At 44.5% G+C, this 26,818-nt stretch overlaps 1 protein-coding gene across 2 annotated transcripts; it reads right to left on the bottom strand.

The window, feature by feature from the left end:
* Window positions 1-1,013: 1,013 nt before the first annotated feature.
* Snap29 (synaptosome associated protein 29) lies at window positions 1,014-26,818 on the bottom strand. 2 transcript variants are annotated; one of them, XR_009382363.1, is made up of 6 exons: window positions 26,392-26,818; window positions 13,061-13,257; window positions 7,158-7,243; window positions 3,776-3,874; window positions 2,520-2,763; window positions 1,014-1,981 (listed from the first exon to the last, which is right to left on the bottom strand). XR_009382363.1 is itself a non-coding variant. In XM_059277541.1 (5 exons), exons 1-5 carry the CDS (start codon window positions 26,626-26,628, stop codon window positions 2,606-2,608), a joined length of 777 nt encoding a protein of 258 aa, XP_059133524.1. In that variant the 5' UTR covers window positions 26,629-26,817; the 3' UTR covers window positions 1,014-2,605. The 2 variants fall into 2 exon arrangements, 1 of the variants encoding a protein (XP_059133524.1); XM_059277541.1 differs by having other exon boundaries at window positions 1,014-2,763; window positions 26,392-26,817.

The following is a 26,818-nucleotide window of genomic DNA, read 5'->3' as shown; positions in this document are numbered from 1 at the left end:
CTTATTCAGGCAAAGTAGAAAATTTTTACTAAAGTGACACATTATATACTTAAAATTACACATTTATGAGGAGAAAGGGAAATTAAAATGCACTGCTATCTTTTTTTACTTGTTACGTGAATGAACTTCAGGCCTCTCCCACAGAATGAGGAAAAACAATTCCTGAGGTCACTCTAGTGCTGCTAAGTTACAAGTCAGTACATGTTAGAAGGGAGGAGAATGCACTTATTTTAGTAGCACGCTTAGCATATAGCTGATCTAATGCTACAAATGTCCCCTCCTGAAGGCAGCTTGTTTCCGTCTGTCTTGCAGACCTCACATGTCAAGGACATGTTCACTGGTCTGCTCTGTGACACTGGAAGCCCATTCCACTCCCCTGCCACCTCCCTGCCACTAACCTTCCCAGGCCCGAGTGTAGGGGTGATCTCTTCCTCTTCCCACCACAGCCATTGATTCTTTTGAGAAAAGATCTCATCCTAAACCTTGAGCTCATGGCAATCCTCCTGCCTCCTAAGTGCTGTGATTGCAGGTGTCAGCCAGCAGATCTGGTCACAATTATCATGTGGTAAGGACTGTGGACCTTCCTTAGGTCCTTTACTTTCTGCACTGGCACCAGCAGGTCTCCAGCCAGCCCAGGGACCATTTCAGCAGAGCATAGCCCCAGTCTGAAGAACAGAACAAAACGGTCGAGGCCCTCCGACAGTTTAGATGCTAAACAATAGAAGGAAGACAGGTTTCACATTCACGGAGTTAAAGATTGGGAAAGGAGAGAAACTGGCTTCATTAATTTAACAAAACAAAGGAAGGTGCATAAAATGTTTTCATGCTTCAAGTCAGCTGAATCACTGACACTCGGCTGCCAATGGAAGGCATTCTCAGATGTTAATTTCTTGGGACTGAGGTATAATGATTAATTCCACAAGGCCCGATTCTGATAAAAAGCAACAGTTATAGAAAAGCTGAAGACAATTACACATGGAAATACAGATGGGTTAGTCTCTATATTGTTTTGAGACAGAGTCTTGGTATACAGTCCTGGCTGTCCTTGAACTCACAGAGGTCCACCATAGTCAGATCTTCAGATCTAGGGACAGATGGACATTGGCACCCCTTTTTGCCTATGGTGGCTGTATTTCCAGGAAGGTTGGGTATTTTGTGACAGGAGTGTGTACAAGTTGCTACAGGAACAGTAATCATGCTGTTACCATTTTCAGTTTCTCTCCCCAGTGGTGGAGATCAACCCAGGGCCCCGAGAGAGAAGGGCAGGGACTTGACCACTGAGCCATACCCACAGCCCCATGCACGCTTTGCTTATGATCTATAGACTCCAGATGCTAAAGAAAGGATCCCAAAATGGCACATGAGCCACGTTTCAAGGCAAAAAGGCACTAGCATTTAAGTTTTTACCTTACCAGTAAAAAACAGTCCCCTTTACCATCTTCAAAATGTGAATTTGATTTTAAGATAGTCAATTGCTCTATGGCGTCAATGATTTTATTGGAAGTACCAACACAAGGAAAAATTGTTATAGAATCAATTTTAATTAATGCTTCTAGATATTTTCTTTTGGAAGATGAAGGGAATCAACTAGCTAGCTAAAATGGTACTTGGGCTTTTTCTTGGTCAAGTTGTCTCATAGAAGATCAGCATCATTTGAGGATCTTAGTCCTTAAACCAGGTGGGCACTTTGTGGTGACACAGAGAATGGGTGGGGTCCCAGGTGGATGAGGGGACCCCAGGCACCAAATAAACACTGCCTTGGTACTATTCCCAAGGCAGAGGGCTCAGTGGAGAGGTTCATGTTTGTGTGACACTCAAGGCCCACAAACTCCACAGGGGCCAACTGGTTGGCCTTGAGCCAGTGGAGAAAAGCTGTCCCCAGCAGAAAGTATGAGATGACAGTAGGTGGGGAAGGAGGGTTCGTCCAGTTTCCACACACTTGCAAGTGTCATGTCCAACAGTCCTGGTCTGAATCCGTCTACTGAAATAAGGAAAAGTAGAGAAGACAGGAGGGGGGTGGGGTGGGGTGGGGTTGGAGTAATGAAGGCAAGACATTCCACTTCTGGATCTCATGGGTCCTTTTCAGGGGAGAGAGCTACAATGTACTCAGTGTGTGTGCAGGCATGTCAACAATGACTGACATATGAAGATGTGGAAGGAGCCTTCCTTCTGCCACAAACCCAGGGTCCCTCCACATCTGAATTCACAGTAAGGCCTTGGAGTGAGAGACTCAGCAAATGAGTAAGCAGAAGGCAGTAGTTACGAGACTGACACCTGCCCACATCTTTGCAGACACTCATGGAAGAAAAAAATGCCATGTTCTCTTCTCTGTCCAGCACAGTAATCAAAGACTCAAGGTGCTCACAATTGGTCTGCCATGTTTAGATTACAACTCAGCAGACAGCTCACAGAACTGTAGCGATGCTGATCTCACCAAAATGTGGAACACACACATTTTTTCCCCATTGAAACTAAAATGTCTTAAGACCCACATCTGAACACACATGTTAATTACATACTGTGTAATCAATGACATTTCTTAGGAGTTTAAAAGAGGCTTTTGAATCTTTTCATCACAATGGAGGAGAATTCCTTTTCAGTTTCTTTATAGTTGCCGAACTTTTTTTTCTGTGCTTTTTATATTGATATCTAACTTGTCCACTTTGGTTGTTAGCCGGTCAAGAATGTCGTCCTGCTCTTCAATTTCCGTCTGCATTCCTAAGGCTATGTCCTTGAGTCGGCCCAATCCCATGGAGAGCTCATCTGTGAGAAGGAAGTGATAGGCAGTCACAGTATCCACAGGTGCTTCCTGCCCTTCTGGATGCTCAGTGGCATCTGGATTGCAGCCCTGTCTAAGAGACTGAGTGCCACAGCTTGTAGCACGTGTTCTCAAAATACACAGAAGTGAAGAGAAATCTACTTACTACATAGTAATATGTGGTTAATGTAGGTAGAAGCCATTGCATCTCCTCCAGATAACCATGGTTAACAGGTTTGTTTGTTTGAGCATAGTCTTGATAGACAGCTCTGGCCACCCTGACACCCACTATGCAATCCAGGTTGGCCTTGAAGTCACAGTGATCTCCCCGCTTCTGCTGCCCGAGAAGAGTGTAAGGTCACTACCACATACAGCATTTCCCCCCTTAGTCCTGGAGAATCAAATCTAGGGCCTTCATGTGCTATGGAAGCACTCTGACACTGAGTCACATCCTCAGTCTCTTTGTGTTTTTCATGTCGAGACAGGATCTCACTAATTTTCCAGGCTGGCCTTGGATTTGCAATCTTCCTAGCCTAGCCGGGATTACAGGTGTCTGCCACTCAGCCTGGCAGACCATGTACGCTTCCTGAGGTCTTTGAAACCTGTGGCCTTGGGTTTCCTGGAAAGCAAACGTCTAGTGGTCACTCACCCAGGCCTCATGAAACTTCTTGGGTTTGAGGACATAAACACAGGAAAACATGGCTGAAATAAAACAGCCTGGTAGGGACATGTCTCAGTGGGTAGGAGCACTTGCTCAGCTAGTATGAGGATCTGAGTTCAGATCCTTCGCACCCACGTAAGCCGTGTGTGTGGCTTTATCCTGGGTGCACTTGAGCCCCAGGGATGCCTAGGTCCGGTCAGAAGTCAAGTAAGCAGTGAGGAAGGCTGGACTGATGCAGGAAATGGAGACCGGTGGACAGGTTCCTGAGAGTGAGGCAGTGAGACGGGCATGACTGTGGCGTGTGACACGGTGCTCAGCACAAACTGTCTGGAGGCTGCTGCGGCTTCCAAACTTACCTAAGTTGCTGTCAATCTTCTGGTGATAGGCTCGAAGGCTCGAGTTCTTTGGGTAAACCTCAGTAGTCTCAGCAGAAGCAGGCCCTTTGGGGATCGGGTCTAGTTCAGAAAGAAAAACCAGAGGGACAGTTCACTGGAGGTCACTGCTCCATGACATTGGCCCATTCTTTTACGAAGTCCTAGGAATCTGTCCCCAGGAATCTCTCCTACCAGGAAAGAACTACAGGGGTGGTAATGGGCCATGTTTGTAGGCTGGAGCAGTCAAGTCTGAGCTCCAGCTGGTCCCTCAACATTAGCAGATTGAGGACTCTCAACTTATAAGTCACCAGGTGAGATATGGAAAAAGACATGTATGTAACAATACAACAGGGAACTGCCAATGCAAAGCTACAGGCTCACAGGCAAGCTCTGGGAGACAGGTTGTTTTGTTAAGTTTGATTTTTTTTGCTGAGGATTGGAACCAGGGCCTTGTGCATGCTAGACAAGCACTCTACTATGGAGGTATCCCACAAACCCTTCTACCTCTTAGTTGTGTGTGTGGCAGGCATGCACACGCGCTTTTAAGACAGGGCCTTGCTATGTTGCACAAGCTGACCTCAAACTCTTGTGCTCAAGCTATTCCTGTAAGAGCTAGAACTACAGGTGCATGCTACTTCACCTGGCAGAGCTGGCACAGCCAGGTCTAAACACCAAAGTTGTTGAACTATGTGTGCATGCCTGTACTCTGGCACATGGAGCAAGAAGGTCAAATTTTAAGGTCACTCTCTACTAATGGATTTGGGGACTGGGCTAAATGAGACTCAGTCTCAAAAGAAACAAAATAAACATGAAACAAAGCAAAGATCAAAATCGTTGCCTGGTGTGGTGATTTGCACAAATGAAAACTGCCTTTAACGCCCTCAAATTGTGTCTTTAAGGTGTGACACTGAAGTGGTTTTCCACGGGCCCTGTACAGTCAGTCTTCTCTTTCTCCTATGGTTTGTGCCTTTCCAGAATAAACTGTGTCTAGGTCAGTCTGTCCTGACTTCTGACTCTTCCTCCTTCAGGCCTCCCCCCCGCCCCTGCCTCTGTTTGAGATAAAGTCTCCCCATGTTTTCCTAGATGAACCTGACACTCACTATGTAGCCCAGATTGTACTCAAGGTTTCACCAATCCTCCTACTTCTGTCTCCTGAGGGCTGGGATTATAGGTGTGTCCACCATGCTCGGACACTAGGTTCTCTCTTCTATTTTTATTTGTGAATGTGTGGTGTATATGCATACTTATGTGTGCAAGTGCCCTTGCACAGTCATGTGGAAGCCAGAGAACAGAGTCTTCCTCTACTGTTATCCATGGTGGTTTGAATGAAAATGGCCTCCATAGGTTCATGTAGCTGATGGAACTGTTTGAGAAGGATTAGGAGGTGTGGCCTTTTGGAGGAAGTGTGTCATGTGAGGTGGGTTTTGAGGCTTCAAAAGCCTCCCACCATTCCCAGTGCTCTCTTTGCCTCCTGCTTGTGTTCAAATGTGAGGTCCCAACTCCTCCTGCTGCCATTATAGACTCCAACCCTCTGGAATTGTAAGCCCAACCAAATGCTTTCTTTCTAAGCTGCCCTTGTCTTGGTGCTGTATCATAGCAACAGAAAAGGTCACCAGGGCATCTACCTTAGTGTCTAAGCTGAGTCTCTCATAAAGCCTGAAATTAATTACTTTGGCTCGACCAGCCAGCCAGCCAGCTGCTCGGATCCACCTGTCTCTGCCCTGCAATGCTGGGATTACAGGTACACATAACACAGACTGGCATTTAAATGAGGGCTGGAGATTTGAACCCTGTTCTTCTAGCTTTCACAGCAAGCTCTCTTATCCACTGAGCCAGCTCCCTAGCCCCTCTCTTTATTTTTAAATTTTATTTTTTAGCCTTGTCTTCTCTGAGATGGTCTCATGTATCTAAAGCTGGCCTTGAACTTTCTAGGTAATCAAAGATGGCCTTGAGCGCCTGATCGTTGTGCCTGTATCTCTCATGTATACCAACATGCCTGGTATTACAGTTGGTTTTAATGTCAACTTGCCACAAATTAGAACCACCTGAGTAGGAAGCCTCACCTGAAGAACTGTCCTGACTGCCTTGACTGACATGGGCAGACTCTGGGGCACCCTCTGGTAGCCCAGATGAAGTTGATCTGCCCTGTTGCTGGGCTGTTGACCTCACTGACAGCAGATCCAGCGTTTTCAAGCTTTCATTTGGGACGAGGGACCAGAGGCTCTGCAGGAACCTTCCAGGCTTTTGTCACTAGACTGGGATTACTGAGGCCCTGGCCTGTGCATCGAGTAAGTACTGGTGGCCACGCCCAGTGAGAGCTATCTGTGGTAGGACTCCTCCCACTGCTGAAGGTGTCAGTAACAGGCACTGAGCCACTGGCAGGCTCTCAGCTCTCAGGTGTGACCTGCTGCTACTATTTTAAGCTGACTCATTAAATTCTGACACACACACACACACACACACACACACACACACACACACACACTCATCCCTCTAGTTTAGAGAACTCTGACTAAAACACCTAGTATTTTTGTTTGTTTGTTTGTTTGTTTTGAGAGTCTGGCTATATAATCTAGAATGACCCCAAACTCAAACTCACAATCCTCCTGCCTTAGCTTCCTGAGTGCTGGGATGACAAGCATGTGCCACCATACCCGGCTTATCTTCCAACTGTGAAAGACCCACATGCTGAAAACGGGCCCAATGTGATACCCCAGAATAAATGCTCTTATCTCAAGAGGCCAGCTGATATGCCACTCTACTTATATACAAAACCACATTCTTCTGCCTTTAACATACTCAGGAACCCTGGGTGGAGGAAAACACCTCTAAGGACCATTTTACTTACAACAGGGATTAATTTTTTTTGCTTTTTTTTTTGGGGGGGGGGGCGGGTGTTCTTGTTTTCTTTGTTGAGGTAGAATCTCATATATCCCAGGCTGGCCTCAAGCCCAACATGCAACTGAGACTAGACTTCAACCCTGACTGGCCCACCTCTACTTCCCAAGTGCTGGGATGTGTTCTATCATACCCAGCTTTACAGTTAGCTTTTTTGCTACTACAATTTCTCAGAGCTACACCAGTAGAGGGTTCATGTTCAATGGGGTACAGGTTCCCACTTCCTTTATCATACTCCGTGGGGGAGTGAGGTAGGGCGGAACCCCACTGTAACACATACCTCTGGTTCCCTAAGAATACCTTTTGTCCCTGATGTCATCACTTGGCATGTGGGATGCAAGGTATTGGGAGTCCATGCACATCGTTTTAGAGAGACAGCTGTGCCTGTACTGGTACTTGAGGGTTCAACCCTGAGACCCACCCCACACGGATCCAACCCTGAGTTTTCACACACACTGCCACTCACCTTCATCATGCAGCCTTCTGAGGTTTGGGTGGCTGGCTTGGTACTTGCTTTCCTGATCCTTACTTGTATTTATGGCTTCTTTCAATCTTTAGATGAAAAGAAAACATTAAAGAAAAGCATATATGACTGCGTCACCTCTGTGCTGGTGTGTGCACAGCGGCGTCACTTGTCTTCCAGGACGCCATTGCTGCACATCCAATGCTTCCTTTGCTGACCTCACTGCAACCATCCTGGCAGTAGTGCTGGCCACACAGTGGGTTGACGAAGACCTTACTCAGGACAGGAGTCCTGGGCAAGGCGGGTGAAAGTGCATGAACTGACCAAGTGGATGCCTGTGATGAAGGATCAGCAAACTATGACCTACTATCTAGTCCCCTATTTTGTTTTTTAAATGTAGTCCAGGCTGGCTTCAACCTCTACACGTAGCTGTTGAAGATCACCTTAAATTCCTGATGTTCCTGCCTCCACCTCTCAAGTGCTGGGATTACACCTCACCTGGCCCCACCCTTCTTCTATTGTGATAATATACACATATCATAAAAAGCCATCAATTACTTATAGCCATAGCAAAGAATGGCTTTTACATATGAACACTTGCCCTGGATGATAGGTAATGTCAACTCAGAAACTCAAGTCTTTAAAAAACAACAAACAAACTAACCCACCTAGAGTCTCAGGGCTGGAGAGATGGCTCAGCAGTTCAAAGCACTTGCTTCTCTTCCAGAGGACACAAGCTCAGATCTAAGCACTCACATTGGGAAACCTACAACCACCTGTAACTCTAGCTCCATGGGATCTGACACTGTTCTGACCTCTGTGGGTATCCACATACGTGTGAGAGACACACACAGAGGCACAAATTCAAAACAAAACACTTAATTAAACACATACACACAGAATAGGGTCTTTTTAAAATTTTATCATATGTGCATTGGTGAGTGTGTCAGTGTGCCCTGTGCTTTCCCATTCTGCAGAGGCTGGACAACAATGATACAGCTACCTCTCCCAGGACTTGACAATTAACCCAAAATTTTCTTTTCAGGATCCTCTAAATATGCCTTTGCCCCCAGACAGCAGGAAGTAATTTTAAGAACATGATTCCCACATTCCCAAGAAGTGGGGTGGGTGGTTTTTGGTCATTCGATGGGTTATGGATAATTGTCATTGTTTAGGATGGTTGGCTACAAGTTGTTATTGTTAATGGTCAGGAAAAAGGCTAAACGAAGGAGATTAGACTTATGGTTCTTGTTTGAAAAAAGAAAGAGAATATAAAAGGCAGATTATTGAATCTACTCTGAAAAAAGAGAGAATATAGATATGATACGATAAAAAGGTAAATTACTGAATCTACTTTTAGAAAGCAACTACTAGTTTTAAATATTTTTCATTGGATTGGATTTTTGTGTATTGTATAAAAATTACGTATATTGATACAAATTTGAGATTGATTTTGTTAGAAAACATTGTACATATATTTCTCATCTTGTTCAAGGTATTGTACCTATACAGCTCATTTAACAATGTAATGCAAATTGCTAGTCCTTCAAAGTTATGATTACCAACTAATTAGGATATGAGAAATACGAGTTAATACTCATTACAATCAAACTTGTAGTCACATTAGGTATGTTCTCAAGGTCAAAAAGAAGTATATTTTAGATAGACAGGTCACCTTCAAACACTTCAGAGACCTACAGAATATGGCATTTAAGATGTTTTGAAAACATATTCTTTTTTTTTAATGACAATGAGACATGTCTGCTCCTGGCAACACCAATCTACTTCAGAGAAGATGATGGGCATCGAGGAGACTCCACATGGAGTTGACTTTCTTTGTGGCAAATTAGCCACTGAGCAAGAAAATGCCCTTGCCTTGACTGCTGACAGTATGCTGTCCAAAATGGACAAGCAGGACACAAAAGAAAGGATTGCCAAACCTTGCAAAGACAAAGTATGACAGCCCTTCAGAAAATCCTGCTTCACAGATGAGTCTGTCAGATATGCTAGGCCTGTAGGCTGAAGATGGATACTCCAACATTGCATAGAAATCTTGGGTGACTGTCCAGGCAGCCAGCTGTTTCTGTCATTTCTCACATTTTTTGGAAGTCACTTATTTGCATTTCCTGTTTACTTAGTTAATATTATTTCCATCTCAGGTCTCTGAGGGAGTTGAAGATTAGATAGTTATAGTTATAGTTTTCCTTGTTAAGAAATTCAGAGAAGAAACTCACTAAAGAGGTGTAAAGTGTATAAGTTTGAAAGACATCAAAAGATAGTTTTTGGTTGGTAAGTTAGGATAGAAAGTGAATTAGGTACAACATTTTGGACTCACCAAAATAGGATAAATAAAGGAGTATTTTCTCTGAATCTGTCAAATGTTAATGGACTGGACATTGTTAATGTAATTCTTACATTGTTAATGTAAGTATATATATTGTATATACTTATTGTATGTAGTTTTTCTTATATTAGATATAATCTTTTATTATTTTAGACAAAAAAGGGAAAATGTAGCGATATATTGTGTACCCTAATAAACTTGCCTGGAGACTGGAGACCAGAGTCAGCCACTAGATTAGACATAAAGGCCAGATAGTTGGTGGCACATACCCTTAATCCTACCACTCAGGATCCTACCACCAGACGGATCTCTGTGAGTTCAAGGCCACACTGGAAACTGAGCCAGGCAGTGGTGGCACACACCTTTAATCCCAGTACTGGGAAGCACACAGGCCTTTAATCCCAGGAAGTGACATGGCTGGGCGAAAGGTATATAAGGTGTGAAGAAATAGGAACTAAAGCAGTTCAAGACTTAGAGGATTTCAGTCAGAGGATTTGTGGAGTTGGTGAGGTAAGAGGTGGTGGCTGTGGCTTACTCTGCTTCTCTGATCTTTCAGCTTTCACCCCAATATCTGGCTTTGGGTTTTTTATTAAAAGACCATCTAAGATTCAAACAACATGTCAGATCCTCTGGAACTGGAGTTACATACAGTTGTGAACTGTGGGTGCTGGGAATTGAACCCAGGTCCTCTGGAAGAGTAGTCAGTGCTCTTAACTGCTGAGCCATCTCTCCAGCCCCCAAAACAGGGTCTTATATATCCTAGGCTCCCCTTAAAATACTGATACCAAACTACCTACTCTGATTGCAGGCATGCACCACCCAGCTCAGCCAGTATTTCCCTCCCTCTCTCCTTCTGTTTCTTTTTTTTTTTTTTTTTTTTTTAAAGATTTATTTATTTATTATGTATACAGTGTTCTGTCTGCACATATCCCTGCAGGCCAGAAGAGGGCACCAGATTTCACTACAGATGGTTGTGAGCCACCATGTGGTTGCTGGGAATTGAACTCAGGACCTTTGGAAGAGCAAGCAGTGCTCTTAACCTCTGAGCCATCTCTCCAGCCCCTCCTTCTGTTTCTTTATTTGTTTACTTTTATTTTTGTGGGGCTGGAGAAATGGCTCAGTGGTTAAGAGCATTTGTTACTCTTGCAGAGGACCTGAGTTTGGTCCTCAGCACCCACACGGTGGCTCACAGCATGTCTAATGTTTTGTTGTAGTGGTGGTGCATGCTTGTACTCCTGACACTCAGGAGATGGAGGTAGAAGGGTCAGGAATTCAAAGCTGGTCTTGGCTATCTTGTCAGTTTGAGGCCACCTGGGGCTACATGAGACTCTAACTCACCCAGCCCTCAAAAGAAGTTCTTTGGAAGAGTTGGTCACAGAGAGACAGAGACAGAGAGTCAGAGAGAGAGAGAGAGAGAGAGAGAGAGAGAGAGAGAGAGAGAGAGAGAGAGAGAGAGAGAGAGAGAGAATATGAATTTTGGCAGTCCATGCTGGACCAATGCCATCACTGTGGCATGAGTGACTCTTTTACTTCTCCCAAAAGAGGATAAGTGACCTTGACAGCGAGAACAGCTTTGGGAATGAAGGGCAGAAGCTTGCCAAAGGCCTAGAGCTGGCTTTCCAAATTATCTGAAGCCGATCAGGAATTCTTCTGTGGAGAGAGTTACTAGATCGAAACAACTATGAGATGGGTGTGGACCACTTGGCAAATGCATTTGGTGCAAATGTCCCAGCAGGCCCTCCGTCACCAGTGCTGTAGGAGCTTCTGACTAAGCATCCACTGGTCAGGGAGCTGCAAGTGCTCAGAGACTGGCTGAGGACCACCAAGGGAAGAGAGCAATGCCCAGCACAGGGTTATCCCACGAGTCTGTCTCTGGAGCCCAGTGAAGTGGAGGCTTAGCCCAGGGCTTCCAGAACGCTAGGCAAGCACTCTGCTGAAGGAGCTACATCCCCAACCCCTATATCCACGATTTGCTAGTAAAACAGTATTCAAACTGTGTGTGGAGATTCGAGGCTATTATCCCAGAATTTGGGAGATGACAGCAAGAGGATCAGGAGTTCAAAGTCATCTTCAGCTAAATGTGAATTCAAGACCGGCCTTGGTTACATATTACTTGTTTCTCAAAAAATAAGACAAAACAAGGGCCTGTGAGAAATGGCTCAGCAGATAAGGATTTGTCACTAAATGAAACAACCCGAGTCCAATCTTTAGGACCCACATAAAGGAAGAAGACAATAAACTCCTGCAAGTGTCCTGCACATGGCTGTGGCTTGCATTCCCCTCAAACACACACAAAATCAAAAACAAACAAACAAAAACCACAAAACATAAAACAAGAATGACCTGTGGTATGAATAATGGTCACTAGTTTTAACAAACAGCCAATTCTTTCGTCTTTTTTTAAGATGGTTTTATGTGCATGAGTGTTTGCCTGCATGCATGTCTGTGCATCACGTCTGTGCCTGGTGCTCAGAGGTCAAGAAAGGACATTGAATTCCCTGGAATTGTTTTATGGATGCTTGTGAGCCACCACATGGGTGCTGGCAACTGAACCCAGACCCTCCGCCAGAGCACAGTGCTCTTAACAGCTGAGCCATCCCTCTAGTCCTGCCTTGTCTTTGAACATGTGGTCCTGACAAGTCCTTACATATGATAGCACTGTATATCTGCCCAAAATTTTTGAGGTAAACAATCTGCAATTTTAAAGTGGAAATTAATAGACAGATTAGGTTAGATACAGAGAAGAATAGTAAGTTTTTTTTATATTACTCATATATATGATCCATTTTTTTTGTGGTGGTGGGGATGGAATCTAGGACTTTACACATGCTAGACAAGTCTTCTACCAATCTACCATAGCCCACATCCATATATGCATATCTATATCTATATATATGATACTGAGTTACATTTATTTATTGTGTGTGTACGTAACTCTAGAGATCAGAGGAAAATCTGTTGAAGTTTGTTCTCTCTTTCCACAATGTGGATCCCAGGGATTGAACTCAGATCATCAGGCTCGGCAGCAAGCGCCTTTACCTGGTGAGCCATCTTACCAGCCCAACCATATATATTTATTTCTTTTCTTTTCTTTTGTTTTTTAAAACTGGCCTCATGGCTGGTGTTGAAATCTAGGTCTTCCTGCCGTAGCTTCCTAAGTTGTTTTGATCACAAGTATGCACCGTCACATCTGGCTTGAACTTGCTATCTACCTGCCTCAGCCTCTTCAACAGCTGAGATTACACACAGGCCCTACTATGTCCGCCTTTTGGGGTGACTTGGTAAAGAAACATTCTGTAAAAGGAGTCACATTTATATTGATGAAACCTTCTCTCTAAGACTGGAGTCACAATGACTGGGTAGGATTTCATCAATCAGATGAGCACAGTAGGGAAGGGAGTGGCTTCTCTTTCAGCATGGCCAAAGGTGTAAGTCCCTTTCCATGAGTGACCGCAGGGCTCCAGGATACCTGGAAGGCACTACAAAGCCTGAGAGCCTGGGCTCCCTCCACACAACCTGTTTCTACTGTTTTCTATGTTCAGACTGCAGACGCTACACTCACCTGCTGTTGGGCTGCGGGGTGATGCTGCCATTCTGTTCAGGTGGAGTCTCTACTGGTTTGGATTTGAAGTAGTTGATAAATCCTCCAAACACACTCTTAATGCTGTTGATATGTTTCTGGCTTATCTTCAAATCCTGATCCATCTTGTCCACCATCTTCTCAGTGTGTTCTAGGACTCCTCGCTGCCGGACCAGCTCCTGAACAAGGCAAGAGGTAGTAGCATCATGCCATTCCCCTCACTTTCAAAACCACAGTATATTGAAGTCTGGGGCTGGGAATGTAATTCAGCTGATAGAGTGCTTATCTGGCATGCAAAAAATCCTGTGTTGGATCCTTAGCACTCCATCAACCAGGCACAGTCACACACACACACCTGTAATCTCAAAAATTGGCAGGCAGAGGCAGGAGGATTAACTTAATGTTATATTTGGCTATAGAGTGACTTTGAGGCAAACTTGGGCCAGGTGAGACCCAGTCTCAAAAAAAGTCTATCCAGGAATGGTAGCCCACGCTTTTAATCCCAGCACTCAGGAACTTCGGGAAAAGAGATAGGTGGGCTGGCGTGACTTCTAGGCAGGTCCACGCTTTGTCTGGTTTCCCATAGCGCTGCTGCAGCTTCCATCCTTTTCTAGAGTATTAGTGTTCAAAGTAACAGGCTTCCTTGTAATGTTCCCCACCCCAGACTTCTAGGTCAGACAAGGCTACATAGAAAGACCTGTTTCAAAAAAAAAGTTTAAAATATTTACTTATTATTTTGGCTGAGGAGTGAGGGTCACACGTGAAGGTCAGATGATGACCTGAGAGAGGTCACTTCTCTCCTTTTACAGTGTAGGTCCTGAGGATGGAACCTAAGTTATCAGGCTTGGCAGCAGGCATCTTTATGAACTGATCCAGCCCACTGGCCCATTTTTATGCCATTTTCACACATACTTTTGATTTACTCCCCTATTCTCCTCTGTCCCTGCTGTACCCTGCAGCCCCGCCCCCATTCCTCCTTCCACTTACACATCCAATGTTCCAGGACCCTCCCCACCTATTTTAAAGACCTCCTCTCACAACCTATGGGCCTTTCAAGTTTCAAGGACTCTGCCTATACTCGTTCCCACTTAAACAGACATGTTTTACAGTTAGAAACTAGGATTCAAATCCAGCATGGTGGTGTACACCTTTAACCTCAGCACTCAGGAGGCAGAGTATCTCTGAGTTTGAGGTCAGCCTGGTCTACAGAGTGTGTTGGCAGAAGTTTCCTGTCCAGATGGCCTGCTCCCAAATAACCAACACAGAGGCTTAATATATTACTTATAAATGCTGGGCCAATAGCTCAGGCTTGTTACTAGTTAACTCTTACACTTCAATTAAGCCATATTTCCTATCTATGCTTTGCCATGTGGCTTATGGTTTGTTACCTCATTTTCTGTACGTTCTGTTTCCTAGGCAGCTGGCTGGCACCTCTGCTGACTCCACCCTTCCTCCTCCTAGAATCCTCTGTGTCTGGCTGTCCCACCTATACTTCCTGCCTGGCTACTGGCCTATCAGCTTTTTATTAACCAATAAGAGTAATACATATTTAAAGTATACAGAAAGATTATTCCACAGCATTTCTCCCTTTCTGTCTAATTAAAAAAGGTTTTAACTTTAAAATAGTGAAACTATATATAAAAAAGTTATTAAGCTGGGCAGTGGTGGTGCACGCCTTTAATCCCAGCACTTGGGAGGCAGAGGTGGGTGGATTTCTGTGAGTTCAAGGCCAGCCTTGTCTACAGAGTGAGTTCTAGGATAGACTCCAAAGGTACACAGAGAAACCCTGTCTCAAAACAAAACAAAACAAAAAACCAGTTATTAAGTAAGAATTACAGTTATAACATCCAGTCCATTTGTATTTGGCAAATTTAGAGAAAAAACTCAATTATCTATCTTATCTTGGTGAGTTTAAAGTTTTATATCTAATTTACCTTTTATCATAACTAAGGAAAACTATAACTATCTAGTCTTCAACTCTGGCAAAGACCCCAGAAGATGAAACGTTACCCAATGACAGGGACATCTTGCTGACTGGACAGTCACCCAAAGTTCCTCTGTAACATTGGGACATCCAACTCTGGCCTACAGGTCTAGCATATCTGACAGACTTTCCTGTGAAGCAGGAATTCTGAAGGACTGTCCTACCCTGTCTTGGCAAAGGTTAGCAGTCACCTTTCTTGCATCCTGCTGGTCCGGTTTGGATAGTAATTGTCAGCAACTGAGGCAAGGGCAGTTTCTTTGCTCATATGACTAGCTTTTGCCATAAAGAAAGCAGACTCCATATGGAATTTCTTTGATGCCCATCATCTTCTCTGAAGTAGATTAGTGCTGCCTGGAGCAGATGTGTTTCACTGTTATGAAAAGCCTTAGGTTATTTAAACATCTTAAATGCAATATTCTATAGGTCTTGAAGTGTTTAAAGACCATCTATCTAAATATATCTGTGTATGACCTTGAAAACATACCTAACATGACTGTAAGTTTGACTATTTCAAGGTTATAATTGAGAAGGAGTTTGTATTACTTCTAACTTTTTTGTTGTTGTTGTTTATTTTGTTTTTGTGGCTTTTTGAGACAGGGTTTTACTGTGTAGCCCTGACCGTCCACCTCGAACTCACAGAGATCCGCCTGCCTCTGCCACCTGAGTGCTGGGATTAAACTGCCTCCACAGCCTGGCACAACTGTTTTTTGCTGTTCTGGTTGCTCAGTTTATTGAAAGTTCTTTTCTTCTTCCTCTAGTGGTGTTAAATGTTTTCTGGTTTGCTGTACTGGACATGATTGATTCCTTCTCAGTTCTCTGTGTGTTCCTTTCATGAAATGTCCTTCTCCCTGCATTCTTGTGTGTGAAACTGCCTTTCTTCTTCCTCATTGTATGACACTAAGAATTTTCTGGAGTATTGACTTAGTTGTCATAAATTGCCTTAACTTGTGCATGTTTTGAAATATTCCTCTGTCTATTTTAATAGATAATTTTGCTAGTTATTGCATCTTGGTGGATGGTCACTGACTTTCAGGACTCAAATTCTATCATTCCATGTTTCTTGGCCTTTGGGGTTGCTGACAACAGACCCGGCGTTCTGAAGTTTCTGCCTCTGGGATGTTAGGGGTTATCTTGCCATAGAGATTATTTTTCTTAGAGTATTATTTCTTTGCTTTGTATTTTTGACTGGACTATGATATGTCATGTCTATGAGGTGTTAAATGCTTCCTGTGTTTGGATATCTGCTTCTTTTTCTAGATCTGAGAAATTCTTGGCCATATTCGTTGAGTAAGTTGTCTTAAGTCATTTGATTTTATCTTAGCTCTTACAGTTCTTAGGTTTGGCTTCCTGAATGAATGCAGAGTTCTTGGTGGTTTTGGTTACATTCACTAGTGTTTTGTTTTTATACATGTCTGTATTTTACTGTCTCAAATTTGCCTTCCACACCTGAGATTTGTTCTTCTAATTGGTCTTGTCTGCTGGTGATGCTGGTTTTTTGTTTTCATTTTCATTAATTGATTCTTTCATTTCCAGAATTTTGTTTGGTTTTTGGCGTATCAACTTCCCTGTGAACTTTTCCTCTACATTTATAAAATTTTATTCTAAGTTATTGATTCTTTCCCTGACTTTGGTAACTTTCTTATCTACGTCTTGAGTTGATTTTATAATTTTCTTGTTCAAGAATGAATCTATTTGAGTCTTCTATGTGATCATTGATCTTTTTTTGTTGTTGAGACAGGCTCTTGCTATGTAGCCCTGGCTGGCATGGACTTCACTGTATCGATCAAGATGACCTTAAAGTCTCAGGAGATCCACCTGCCTCTACCTCCTGAGGCTGGGATCAAAGGAGTGCACCACCTGGCTGGGCCTTGATCATTGATCTGCTTACAAAGAAGGAATTTTAATTTTGTTTTCTTCCATTTCTATTTGTGCTGGTTAGTTTTTGTCAGGTTGACACAAATATACATATATGTGGGGAGAAGGAATCTTAATTAAGAAACTGCCTTCATAAGACTAACAAGTCTGTAGGGCATTTTCTTTTTTTTTTTTTTTTTTTTTTGGTTTTTCGAGACAGGGTTTCTCTGTGTAGCTTTGCACCTTTCCTGGAACTCACTTGGTAGCCCAGGCTGGCCTCGAACTCACATAGATCCGCCTGGCTCTGCCTCCCAGTGCTGGGATTAAAGGCGTGAGCCACCACCGCCCGCTGTAGGGCATTTTCTTAATTAGTGATTGATGTGGGAGGGGCCAGCCCATTGTGGGTGGTGCCACCCCCTGGCAGGTGGTTTTGGAGTGTATAAGAAAGCAGGCTGAGCTAGCCATGGGGAGCAAACCTGTTATCAGCTTCCTCCATGGTCTCTGCATCAATTCCTCCTTCCAGGTTCCTGCCCTGGCTTCCCTCAGTGATGGACTTATAAGCTGTAAGATGAAACAAACTCTTTCCTCCCCAAGTTGCTTTTAGTCATGGAGTTTTATCTCAACAATAGAAACCCTAACTAAGACGCTATCCCATCATCACTTCCCAGTGTTGAGAAGTGGTCAGTGTGTGGGATGTTGTAGTGGAATGTTGTCTTGTTTTTTGTTTCTTTGCAGTGTTCTGTATGTACATCTGCTGGAGTAGATGCGTCCTCTGGTCTTTACACCCTTTGTCTCACTGTTTATGTCTTAACTTCAGAATGGAAGTCAGGAAATGTGTTGTGTTGGGGGAGAGGCTTTGCTTTTGTATCCACAGGAAATGAAAAGCTATGGATTCCTTCAAAATTAATAAAGATCAGATTTGACTGAGGGAGATCTCCAGAAAATCTTGGTTACAGACATGAAGAAACAAACTAAGAAAAACTACATGACAGGTGATGTGGGAACAGCTCTGAGATGGAATGAGACATGATAAGTTTTGTTGGCTACAGAGTCTTCATGACATTATTACAAGCCATCCTTTCACATGGCATGGATGGAGATTTATATTACAGTTTGGTTATGCAGTCCAAACCATCTTAAAAAGTTGACAGATGCCTTTACCAGCTGAACTATAGAACAAAAATCATCTTTAGCTTATTTGTGAACAATGCACATTTCATACTGTGTAAATACAGATGTGTATGTTACCTTTAAAAGTTTGTGTGTTTTCAGAAAAGGACCAGACACCCATGAAAACAAGCAGCCCAGGTGATCCACCCTCACAGAATGCCTCTGTTGCCATTTCCTCAATAATCTGCATCCAGGACAACTTCAAAGCAGCTAGTTGAGAGGGTCCAGCCTCACAGACTACTCCAGCCAGGACTTCAGATAAGTCCTGCACTTTCCCATCACAGAGACTGGACAACAAATGATACAGCTATCTCTCCCAGGACTTGACTATTATCCAAATTTCTTAGGATCCCCTAAAGATGCTGTCACCTCCAGATAGCAGAAAGCAATTTTAATAACACAGCACCCCCATTCCAAAGGTTGTTTTTGGTTATTCAGTGGGTTATGGATGTTTGCTGTTGTTTAGTGGATTTGGTTACAAGTTGTTATTGCATGGTCAGGGAGAAAACTAAGCAAAGAAGGTTAGATTTGGGGATCTCTTTCTTTTTCTTTGTTCTATCCTTCTTTCTCTCTTATCTAGTGTTGAAGGAAAAATAAGGGGATAAGGGATGAAAAAAGGGAGGGGCTAAAGGAATGATAGTATAAAAGGGTAGATTATTGAATCTACTTTTTTTTTTTTTTTTTGAGACAGGGTTTCACTGTGTAGCTCTGGCTGTCCTGGAACTCACTCTGTAGACCAGGCTGGCCTTGAACTCACAGAGATCTGTCTGGCTCTGCCTCCCGAGTGCTGGGATCTTCATTTTCCTAGAAATGGTCTTTTTCCTAGAAACTTGCCCTCTTTGCTTCCTCAAGAAACAGATGCCTGAGGTTTCCAGGATGACAATTAATCAAATGCTCCTCCACTCACACCTCCTGCTGAATGTGAGCTCACCAATTCCCGACTCCTCTTCCCCATGTCGCCCCACGCCCACAGGAAGTAGTCAGAATTGAACTGGTGTCCCTATACCCAATAGAGTCTGGAATGTTTGGAAGGAGTCTGGTAGAAGATCCACCTCAACTCCCCTCCCTCTCTTTCCCTAAACCAGCCCCTTCAAAGCCCGCCAAACACAGCTCCTCCCCTAAAGAGGCTCAAGACCACTCCTACAGGGTATATAAGCGGCATTCCGGAAAACAGACACACAGTTTTCCTGGTCTCTCATCCCTGTCTCCTCTCTGTGGGGCTGGGGAATCGCCCAGGAGTGCTTTACCCATTAAACCTGAGCTTTCTATATTCAGTCTGATTCAGTTTGCTGTGTTGGCAGAGAGGCCTTCAGGAGGCCTAAAACTTATCAAATAGTTGCCTTTTTATCCTATTCCCCTAAATTATAACACACATCCATAACCCCATCAAATAACCAAAAACCACCCATAGTCCCCAACTCTTGGGAATGTGAGCAAAGTTTTCTCTAGACTGCTTCTTGCTGTCTGTGGGTGAAGGCATCTTTTTTAGGGGTCCCTGAGAAAATTTTGGGATAATGGCCAAGTCCTGGGAAGACCAGCAGTAACCTTTGCTGATAGATATCACCTGTCAGGATTCAGGAGTTCTCCCTTGATCACACATTCTCCCTTGATCACACATTCTCCCTTGATCATATATTCCTGAAGGATTCCACAACTTCTCATCTCTTGTGGAAACAACACTCCAAAGCATTTTTTATTTCCATTTGACAAATATATATATATATATATATATATATATATATATATGTATATATATATATATTTTAACTTCTTTTTTAAAGTTAAAGCATTCCTAAAGTACCTAGATTGGTTCAATTTAACAGTCCAGGTCACAATCCCATGCCTCTTAGCAGCTGTTATTTTCTTATCAACATTCACAAAATTCAAAATGAACACAAAAACATACAGGATCCAGTTTCCCTGTGTATTTCCCATCTCTACGTGGCTTACTCTTTTTATATTACTTTACTTCTCTCTTTAAAGACTTTATTATTTTTAAACTATTTCTTTCTTTCTATGATTGTCCATGGCTGTTTTCTTTCTTTCTTAAACCTATGCACATTGTAAAACACACTGGAACCTGTTTAGACCTTTGTTCCACTTGGACCTCTTTTACTGCAGATCTTTAGTCTTTTTTGACTCTACAAGCAAACTTTAGACTGTTAAGCTACACCTGGGTCCTCCAAGCAAGGCTCTTGGCTGGCTCCGCTCACTTCTCAGGTTGTGAAAGCCAAGCCTAAGCTCACAGCCTGGTCAGAGGTAGGTGACTAGGAACTGCATTCAACCTTCCTAGAGTTCTAGAATGCCAATGCTTGTCCTGTGGCAGGCATTTTTACTTAGTTTTTTGTTTCTATTTAACATACTAGTTGTTCAAGGGCTCACTGTCTGGCAGAAATTTTATCTAAAAGGAGGTTTTTTTTTTTTGTTTTGTTTTTTTAAAAAAAAAGCTTTCTCAGGCACTATGGAAATTCAAGCACCATGTTAGTAGGCCAAAATGTTGTTGCATTTTCTTTTACTCTTTTGGCAGGCCCCTCAAAGAGCAAAAACAAACAACAACAGAGATCCACCTGCCTCTGCTGGGACTTAAGGCATGTACCATTATTCCCAGCTTTGGGATTTTTGTTGTTTTGTCTTGTTTTTTTCGAGACAGGGTTTCTCTGTGTAACAGCCTTAGCTGTCCTGGAACTCACAGAGATCCATCTGACTCTGCCTCCTGAGTGTTGGGATTAAAGGTGTGTGTCACCACCACTGAACAGCTTAGGAATTTTTAACTGAAAAGGAAAACATTTTGGACTGTGTCAAACAAACTTGCAAGAGCTTGTTTTTCAGAAAGGACCTGATAATTTATCTTCAGAGTTTTCATAGACTGCTGTGGAACAAGCTAGAGCTATGAATTTGGGTAAATATGATTTCTGTAGCACCCGTGTATTTTTCCTATCGTCCTTCCTCTTCCTTTTCTTTTCTTTATTATTAGTACTATTTTGCATATGCAGCTCAAACTTGGTCCTTACATACAATCCTGAGCTACATCCACAGTCCTGGAGGATTGTACAGGGCAACAGATGGTGCTGTGGATAAAATGGGCAAAGCTCTGGTGGGCCGGAGGCCTTTGGCTATTCTAGCATCCAGTTCTTCCTGTCATGGCAGGATTTCCTCAAAGCCACTTCTCCTTTCCACTTAGAACATGGCAGGGGAGACAAAGAGCGTGACACGACCATCCCCAGGACTGCAGGGAGCCCGTGTGTCACATGTCACATGTCACAGTGACAGAGTCTCAGCTGCAGAGGAACCCAGACACCGAACGCAGATGTTACAACGGGAACACGGGAAATATGTAAAGATGGCTTCTCCTCTGAGAGGCAGAAGGCCAGAGGATGGAGGGCTGCTTTGGCTTCTGGAAGTTTCCATGTATCAGAACCTGTGCTCCCTGGAGAACATGAGACCAGCCAAGCAAAGAGCTTCTTTGGTTAGACTCCTCCCTAAAAGGGATAGGAAATGACTGGACCTAACATGCTCTGACCGAGGACCGACCTTAGAGGAAGGGGTATGGCAGGGCACGAGGTGGGTGAACTGGAGGTGATCCCTCAGTGTTCCCTGTGAGGAGGGGCTAGCCAAGACTCCATACTCCAGCTATGCTGAAGACAGAACTCAAATACTCCAAATTTGGAGGTGTACTCCCATAGCTCAGAAGTGAACTGTGTTGACTTTTCTATCTGCCTCTCTGAGAATGAGGCCAACACAGGCCCAGGGTGGCTGGGAGGTGTGGGGTGTGAACTCCTGGACAAGGAATGTGGCTCAGCTGGTAAGGGCGCTTGCCTAGCACACACGATGTTGGGATCTCAACCTCCAGCACTCTGTAAACTGGGGTGGTGGGACATGCCTGTAATCCCAGCTCTTGAGATGAGAAAGCAGAGAATCAGAAGTCCAGGGTCATTGCTGTGGAATAAACCTCTTGTACACTGTAAAGATTTGTCACTTGAATTGGTTTCATAAAACGCTGATTGGCTGGTTGCTGGGTAGGAAGTTAGGCAGGAAAGCCACACTGAGAATAATGGGAAGAAGGAGGTGGAGACAGGAGTCTCCAGCCAGATGCAGAGGAAGCAAGATGAGAATGTCATTTTTTTTTTCTTTTTTTTTGGTTTTTCAAGACAGGGTTTCTCTGTGTAGCTTTGCACCTTTCCTGGAACTCACTCTGTAGCCCAGACTGGGCTCGAACTCACAGAGATCCGCCTGGCTCTGCCTCCCAAGTGCTGGGATTAAAGGCGTGCGCCACCACCACCCGGCGAGAATGTCATTTTGAGAAAAGGTATCAAGCCATGTGGCTAAACATAGATAAGAAATATGGGTTAATTTAAGTGTAAGAGCTAGTTTATAATAAGCCTGAGCTACTGGCTGAACATAAGTATAATTTATAAGTAATATTAAGCCTCGGAGTCAATTATTTAAGAAGTGGCTGCCGGGTATTTGGGAATAGGCAGGGAAGAAACTTCTGCCTACAGGTCATCCTCAGTCTCAAAAACAAAGGACAAGGAAGCACAAGATACCTTCCATGTGAAAAATGGACAGGCCAAGTGACTATGAGAGATTACAGGTGATCCCCCAACTTCTTTAAGCCCCAGGAGTTTTCTAAATTTAAACAGGAAAAAGAAGAGAGGGGATATGCTTGGGTTGCCAAGCAACCACAGACAAAGTTCCTCCATTCCTCTTTTCTGTGACTGATTCCTGAGAGCAAGAGGAAGCCAAAGTCTGTGAGACAAAGACCATGCAAGAGCACAGACTGCCTGAAGTGAGGTTATGTTCCAGGGCACTGTGAGGTTTCAGGAGATCAGAAGTTCTTGCTGGCTAAGCATGGAACGGTCTGTGGGACTTTCTCCAAGATACTTAAGAGAACTCACTCTCTGCCAAGGGTTCTTCCAGTGCTAGTGATCTATGGGAACTAAAGAGCCTGAACCCCATCCTGAGGGTACATATCACCCCTGCAGGGTGAGAACAAGTTCAGTCTGACCCTCGCTAACCACACCGTGGTGCTGAGAACTGAGGAAGGCATCCACATCCTTGCTTCATTGAGCTCAATTACATGGGAAAAACAATAAACAGGTCATTACACACATGGTTGTTTCTTTGTCACAGGGAACCAAGGCCCCAGTAAGGATTCTCGGCCTAGTTTAAGGATTGTATCAGAGTCCCAAGGGTAGGGTGGAGTAAATGCTGAAGAAAGCAGCTAGTCTAGGCAGCTGGAGTAACTGAGGGGAAGTGGAACTGTGTGGTGAGCACAGAAGAGTGTGGGTGGGACCCATCAAGACCCAGTAGGAAACACACAGCAAATGATGTTGAGGCCACCCTGCCCCCAGGACAGCAGTAACCACTGGGTTACACCACAATCTACAGCTAGGGCATCCTGTAACATCAGGTAGGCCTCATAATGAGTTTGAAATTAGATTTAGCTATTAACTGATAAGTACATGAATGTCAATCTGGGGTCAGTGCACTGAACCCAGGCAATATAAAATTCTATTTCAGAAAGGAAAAAGAAAAAGAAAAAGAAAACTTTTCCTATCATTTTTCTCCTCTACCAAGGTAATAAACAGCCACACTAACAGATTCTAGCTGGTATGGCTGAGCAGACGTGGAACTTGCTGGGTTCTGTATGAGCCAGAGACTTCCTCGGCATGGAGTGGATTCAGAAAGGCAAACTGGTTATTAGGTTACATAAAAAAAACCGCCAGGTGGTGATGGCGCACGCCTTTAATCCCAGCACTCAGGAAGTAGAGGCAGGCGGACGGACCTCTGTGAGTTTGAGGCCAGCCTGGTCTACAGAGTGAGTAAAGATAGCCAGGACTGTTTCACAGAGAAACCCTGTCTCAAAAAAACCCCTGAATCAATAAATCAATAAACCACTGAGGACTGGAGAGGAATTGATCTAGTAGCTGTCTTTCTGTCCTTATTAGCCTTTGCTGAGAAATAGGCTTCATTAGAGTCACCATGAACGACTGTAGAGGAGCAGGTCTAGTTAGGAAGCCCTCACAAGGAATCACTGCTCCCCACCAGCTTTCTAGAAAACAAGAATATACCTATGGCAACAGATTTACTGTAACTGGGGAAAACCTTTAGTTTGTCTTGCCACTCTGCTCCGGGTTAAGAGGGATGCAGTCTCTCTGTCTCTCTACCTCTCTGAAGCCAGTGTGGCTTCGGTCCCAGGCACTGGGAAGATTTAAAGATGAGCAGGCCTCTGAGAGGCATGTGCTAGCCAAGGCGGCTGAGCACATTATGTGTCAACTTCACCAAACACCAGTCCCTTTCCACTGGTGCTGGCACACTGCCCATCAACAGTAGGTTTGCTGTGGAGATCTGCCAAATTGAGACACCAGGCTCCGGAAAAAAAAGAAAAAAGAAGATCACTGTAGAATGCTATACTGCTACAGGAGAGGTAGCGTGTCCTGAGAAGATGAACAGCTCTGACAATGTCCACGTAGGAAGCAGTATTGTAACATCCACTGTTAGGAGGATGGCTCATAAACAGAAGTCATCTATTTAGTGGAATACAATATGGCCATTAGCCTGCCTCCTCCCCCCCCCCAAAATCCTCACTGTATTTAACTATGTATGAAATAATCTTCATTACTTCTAAATAATATACAGGGTGTTATATAAAGAACACCTCACTTTAAAGTTAAAGAATGAAAATGCGGGGTGTGGTGGCACATACCCTGAATCTTAGCACTCCCAGGAACAAAGTCAGGTATATCTCTAAGACTGAGCCAGCCTGCTGTAAGTTCCAGACAGTCAGGATTACATAATGATGCTATTGATCTGGACTGGAACATTAAGCATCCAGTACACAGATTAAGAATCAGATTCACAACTTCTTAGAGGCAGACGATACATCTGCATCCAGGGAGCCCACAGCAGGGACGGGTAGAGAGCAGGTGAAACAGTAGCAATGACGGTATGAGGAGGTAATTAATACCCCGCAGATCTGCCCACGTCCCTGTGGTCAGAGGAGGAAGGCTGGGAGAGGAAGACAACGTTTTGTTTCAACTATATTACTTTTCAAAACTGCAAAATGCTTAAGATTATTCTTAGCTAATGTATCAATAATTTCTTAATTTTCTTCTGCCCAAACAACTGTTTTATTAGCAGATTTAGGGGACAACCTGGCGTCTTGGAATAATCCTTATTCCATGATGGTGCATGCCTGTAATCCCAGCACTAGAGAGACTGAGGCCAGAGGATTCTAAGTCCCAGGCCAGCCTGGGCTTCATAGGCAGACTGCCCACCAAACCAAACCTCCCTCCAGAAAAGGTCTTAAGAGATTTCAGAAGACCAGCTCAGTTCCCAGTACCCACACCGAGCAACTCACAACTATTAACTCCAGCTCCAAGGGATCCCCTGGTGCCCTCTTCTGGCTTCAGGAGACACCTCCACATGTGTGCATACACACAGACACATATATTAAAGAAAGACAAAGCAAAATTCCTAGTTCCTGAAATTTTCTTTTTCTTTTTTCTTTTCTCCTCCTCCTCCTCCTCCTCCTCCTCCTCCTCCTCCTCCTCCTTGTCTTCTTTTTGTTGTTGTTGTTGTTGTTGCTGTTTCGAGACAGGGTTTCTCTGTTTTGGTGCCTGTCCTGGATCTCACTCTGTAGACCAGGCTGGCCTCGAACTCTGGCTCTGCCTCCTGAGTGCGGGGATCAAAGGCGTGCGCCCCCGCCGCCCCCGGCAGTTCCTGAAAATTTCTATGGACGGAAAAAGCCGACTGGAACAACAGCTTGTCACATCAACACATTATCTATAATAAAGGGCTAGATACAATTCAAGATCTGGCTTCCTGAGCAGGAGTCCAGGCAAAGGGACTCAAATACTCCCATTAATACGATGTAAAGTGGTCAAGGATGTGAGAAGAACGCAAGGCTTCCTTTGCTCTAGCGCTTCAGGCATCACCTGGCACCCGGGGCATACACAGTCTACGTTTTAACTGGGTCGCTGGAGAGGAACAGCCTAAGACTTCTACCCAAGAAGTTACACACAAACGAAACAGACACTATTTCCCTAATACAGGCCCGCACTTGGGCCGTTTTACTCAGTTCTGACCCTCAGACAGAACATAATTTGGAGTTTACCTTTTAACTAGACAGGTAGGCCGGAGAGCGGGGGAGGAATCAACCATGCAGAATAATAGGTAAGGTAGCTTCCCGAGGTAAACACCCCCTTAGAAAAATCCCAAAAGACCGTCAACAAAACATTCCCTTCTCACGTTTTCTAATGCAAGGACTGGCCAGCAGTTCAGCTCAGTTCTGCCCCAGGCTCACCTCGCACGAGGCGACTCCGACCTTCTCCGATTCATACATGAGGGACAAGGACCTGCTGGTGCTGGCGGCCGTGGCCTCGGCCCTGCGCAGCACCTCCTGTCGCAGGGACTGCTGACGGTCCATGGGCGCGTCGGGCCCGTCGGGAGGGTCGCGGGCGTCCTTCCACGGCGACGACCGGGCGTCCTCGTCCTCCACGTCGTCGTCGAAAGGATTGTAGCTTTTGGGGTAGCCGGACATGGTGCCTGCGACGGCCTGGACCTGGGAAGCAGGAGGGGCGACCGGGCCCGGAGTCGGTAGCCCAGGGCCGGCGGGCGGACTCACCGGGGCCGCCGCGAGCGCAGCTTCCGCCAGTTCTGCGCCGGCGGCCCCGCCTCCGGAGCCAACCACCGCACGGAGCGGCGGAGGGGAGCACGCCGGGCGCCGCCCG

This window comes from Peromyscus eremicus, chromosome 12 (assembly GCF_949786415.1).
Source record: "Peromyscus eremicus chromosome 12, PerEre_H2_v1, whole genome shotgun sequence".
NCBI lineage: Eukaryota > Metazoa > Chordata > Mammalia > Rodentia > Cricetidae > Peromyscus > Peromyscus eremicus.
The sequence above is the reverse complement of the archived record's forward strand: the minus strand, read 5'-3'. Positions and strand labels throughout refer to the sequence as shown.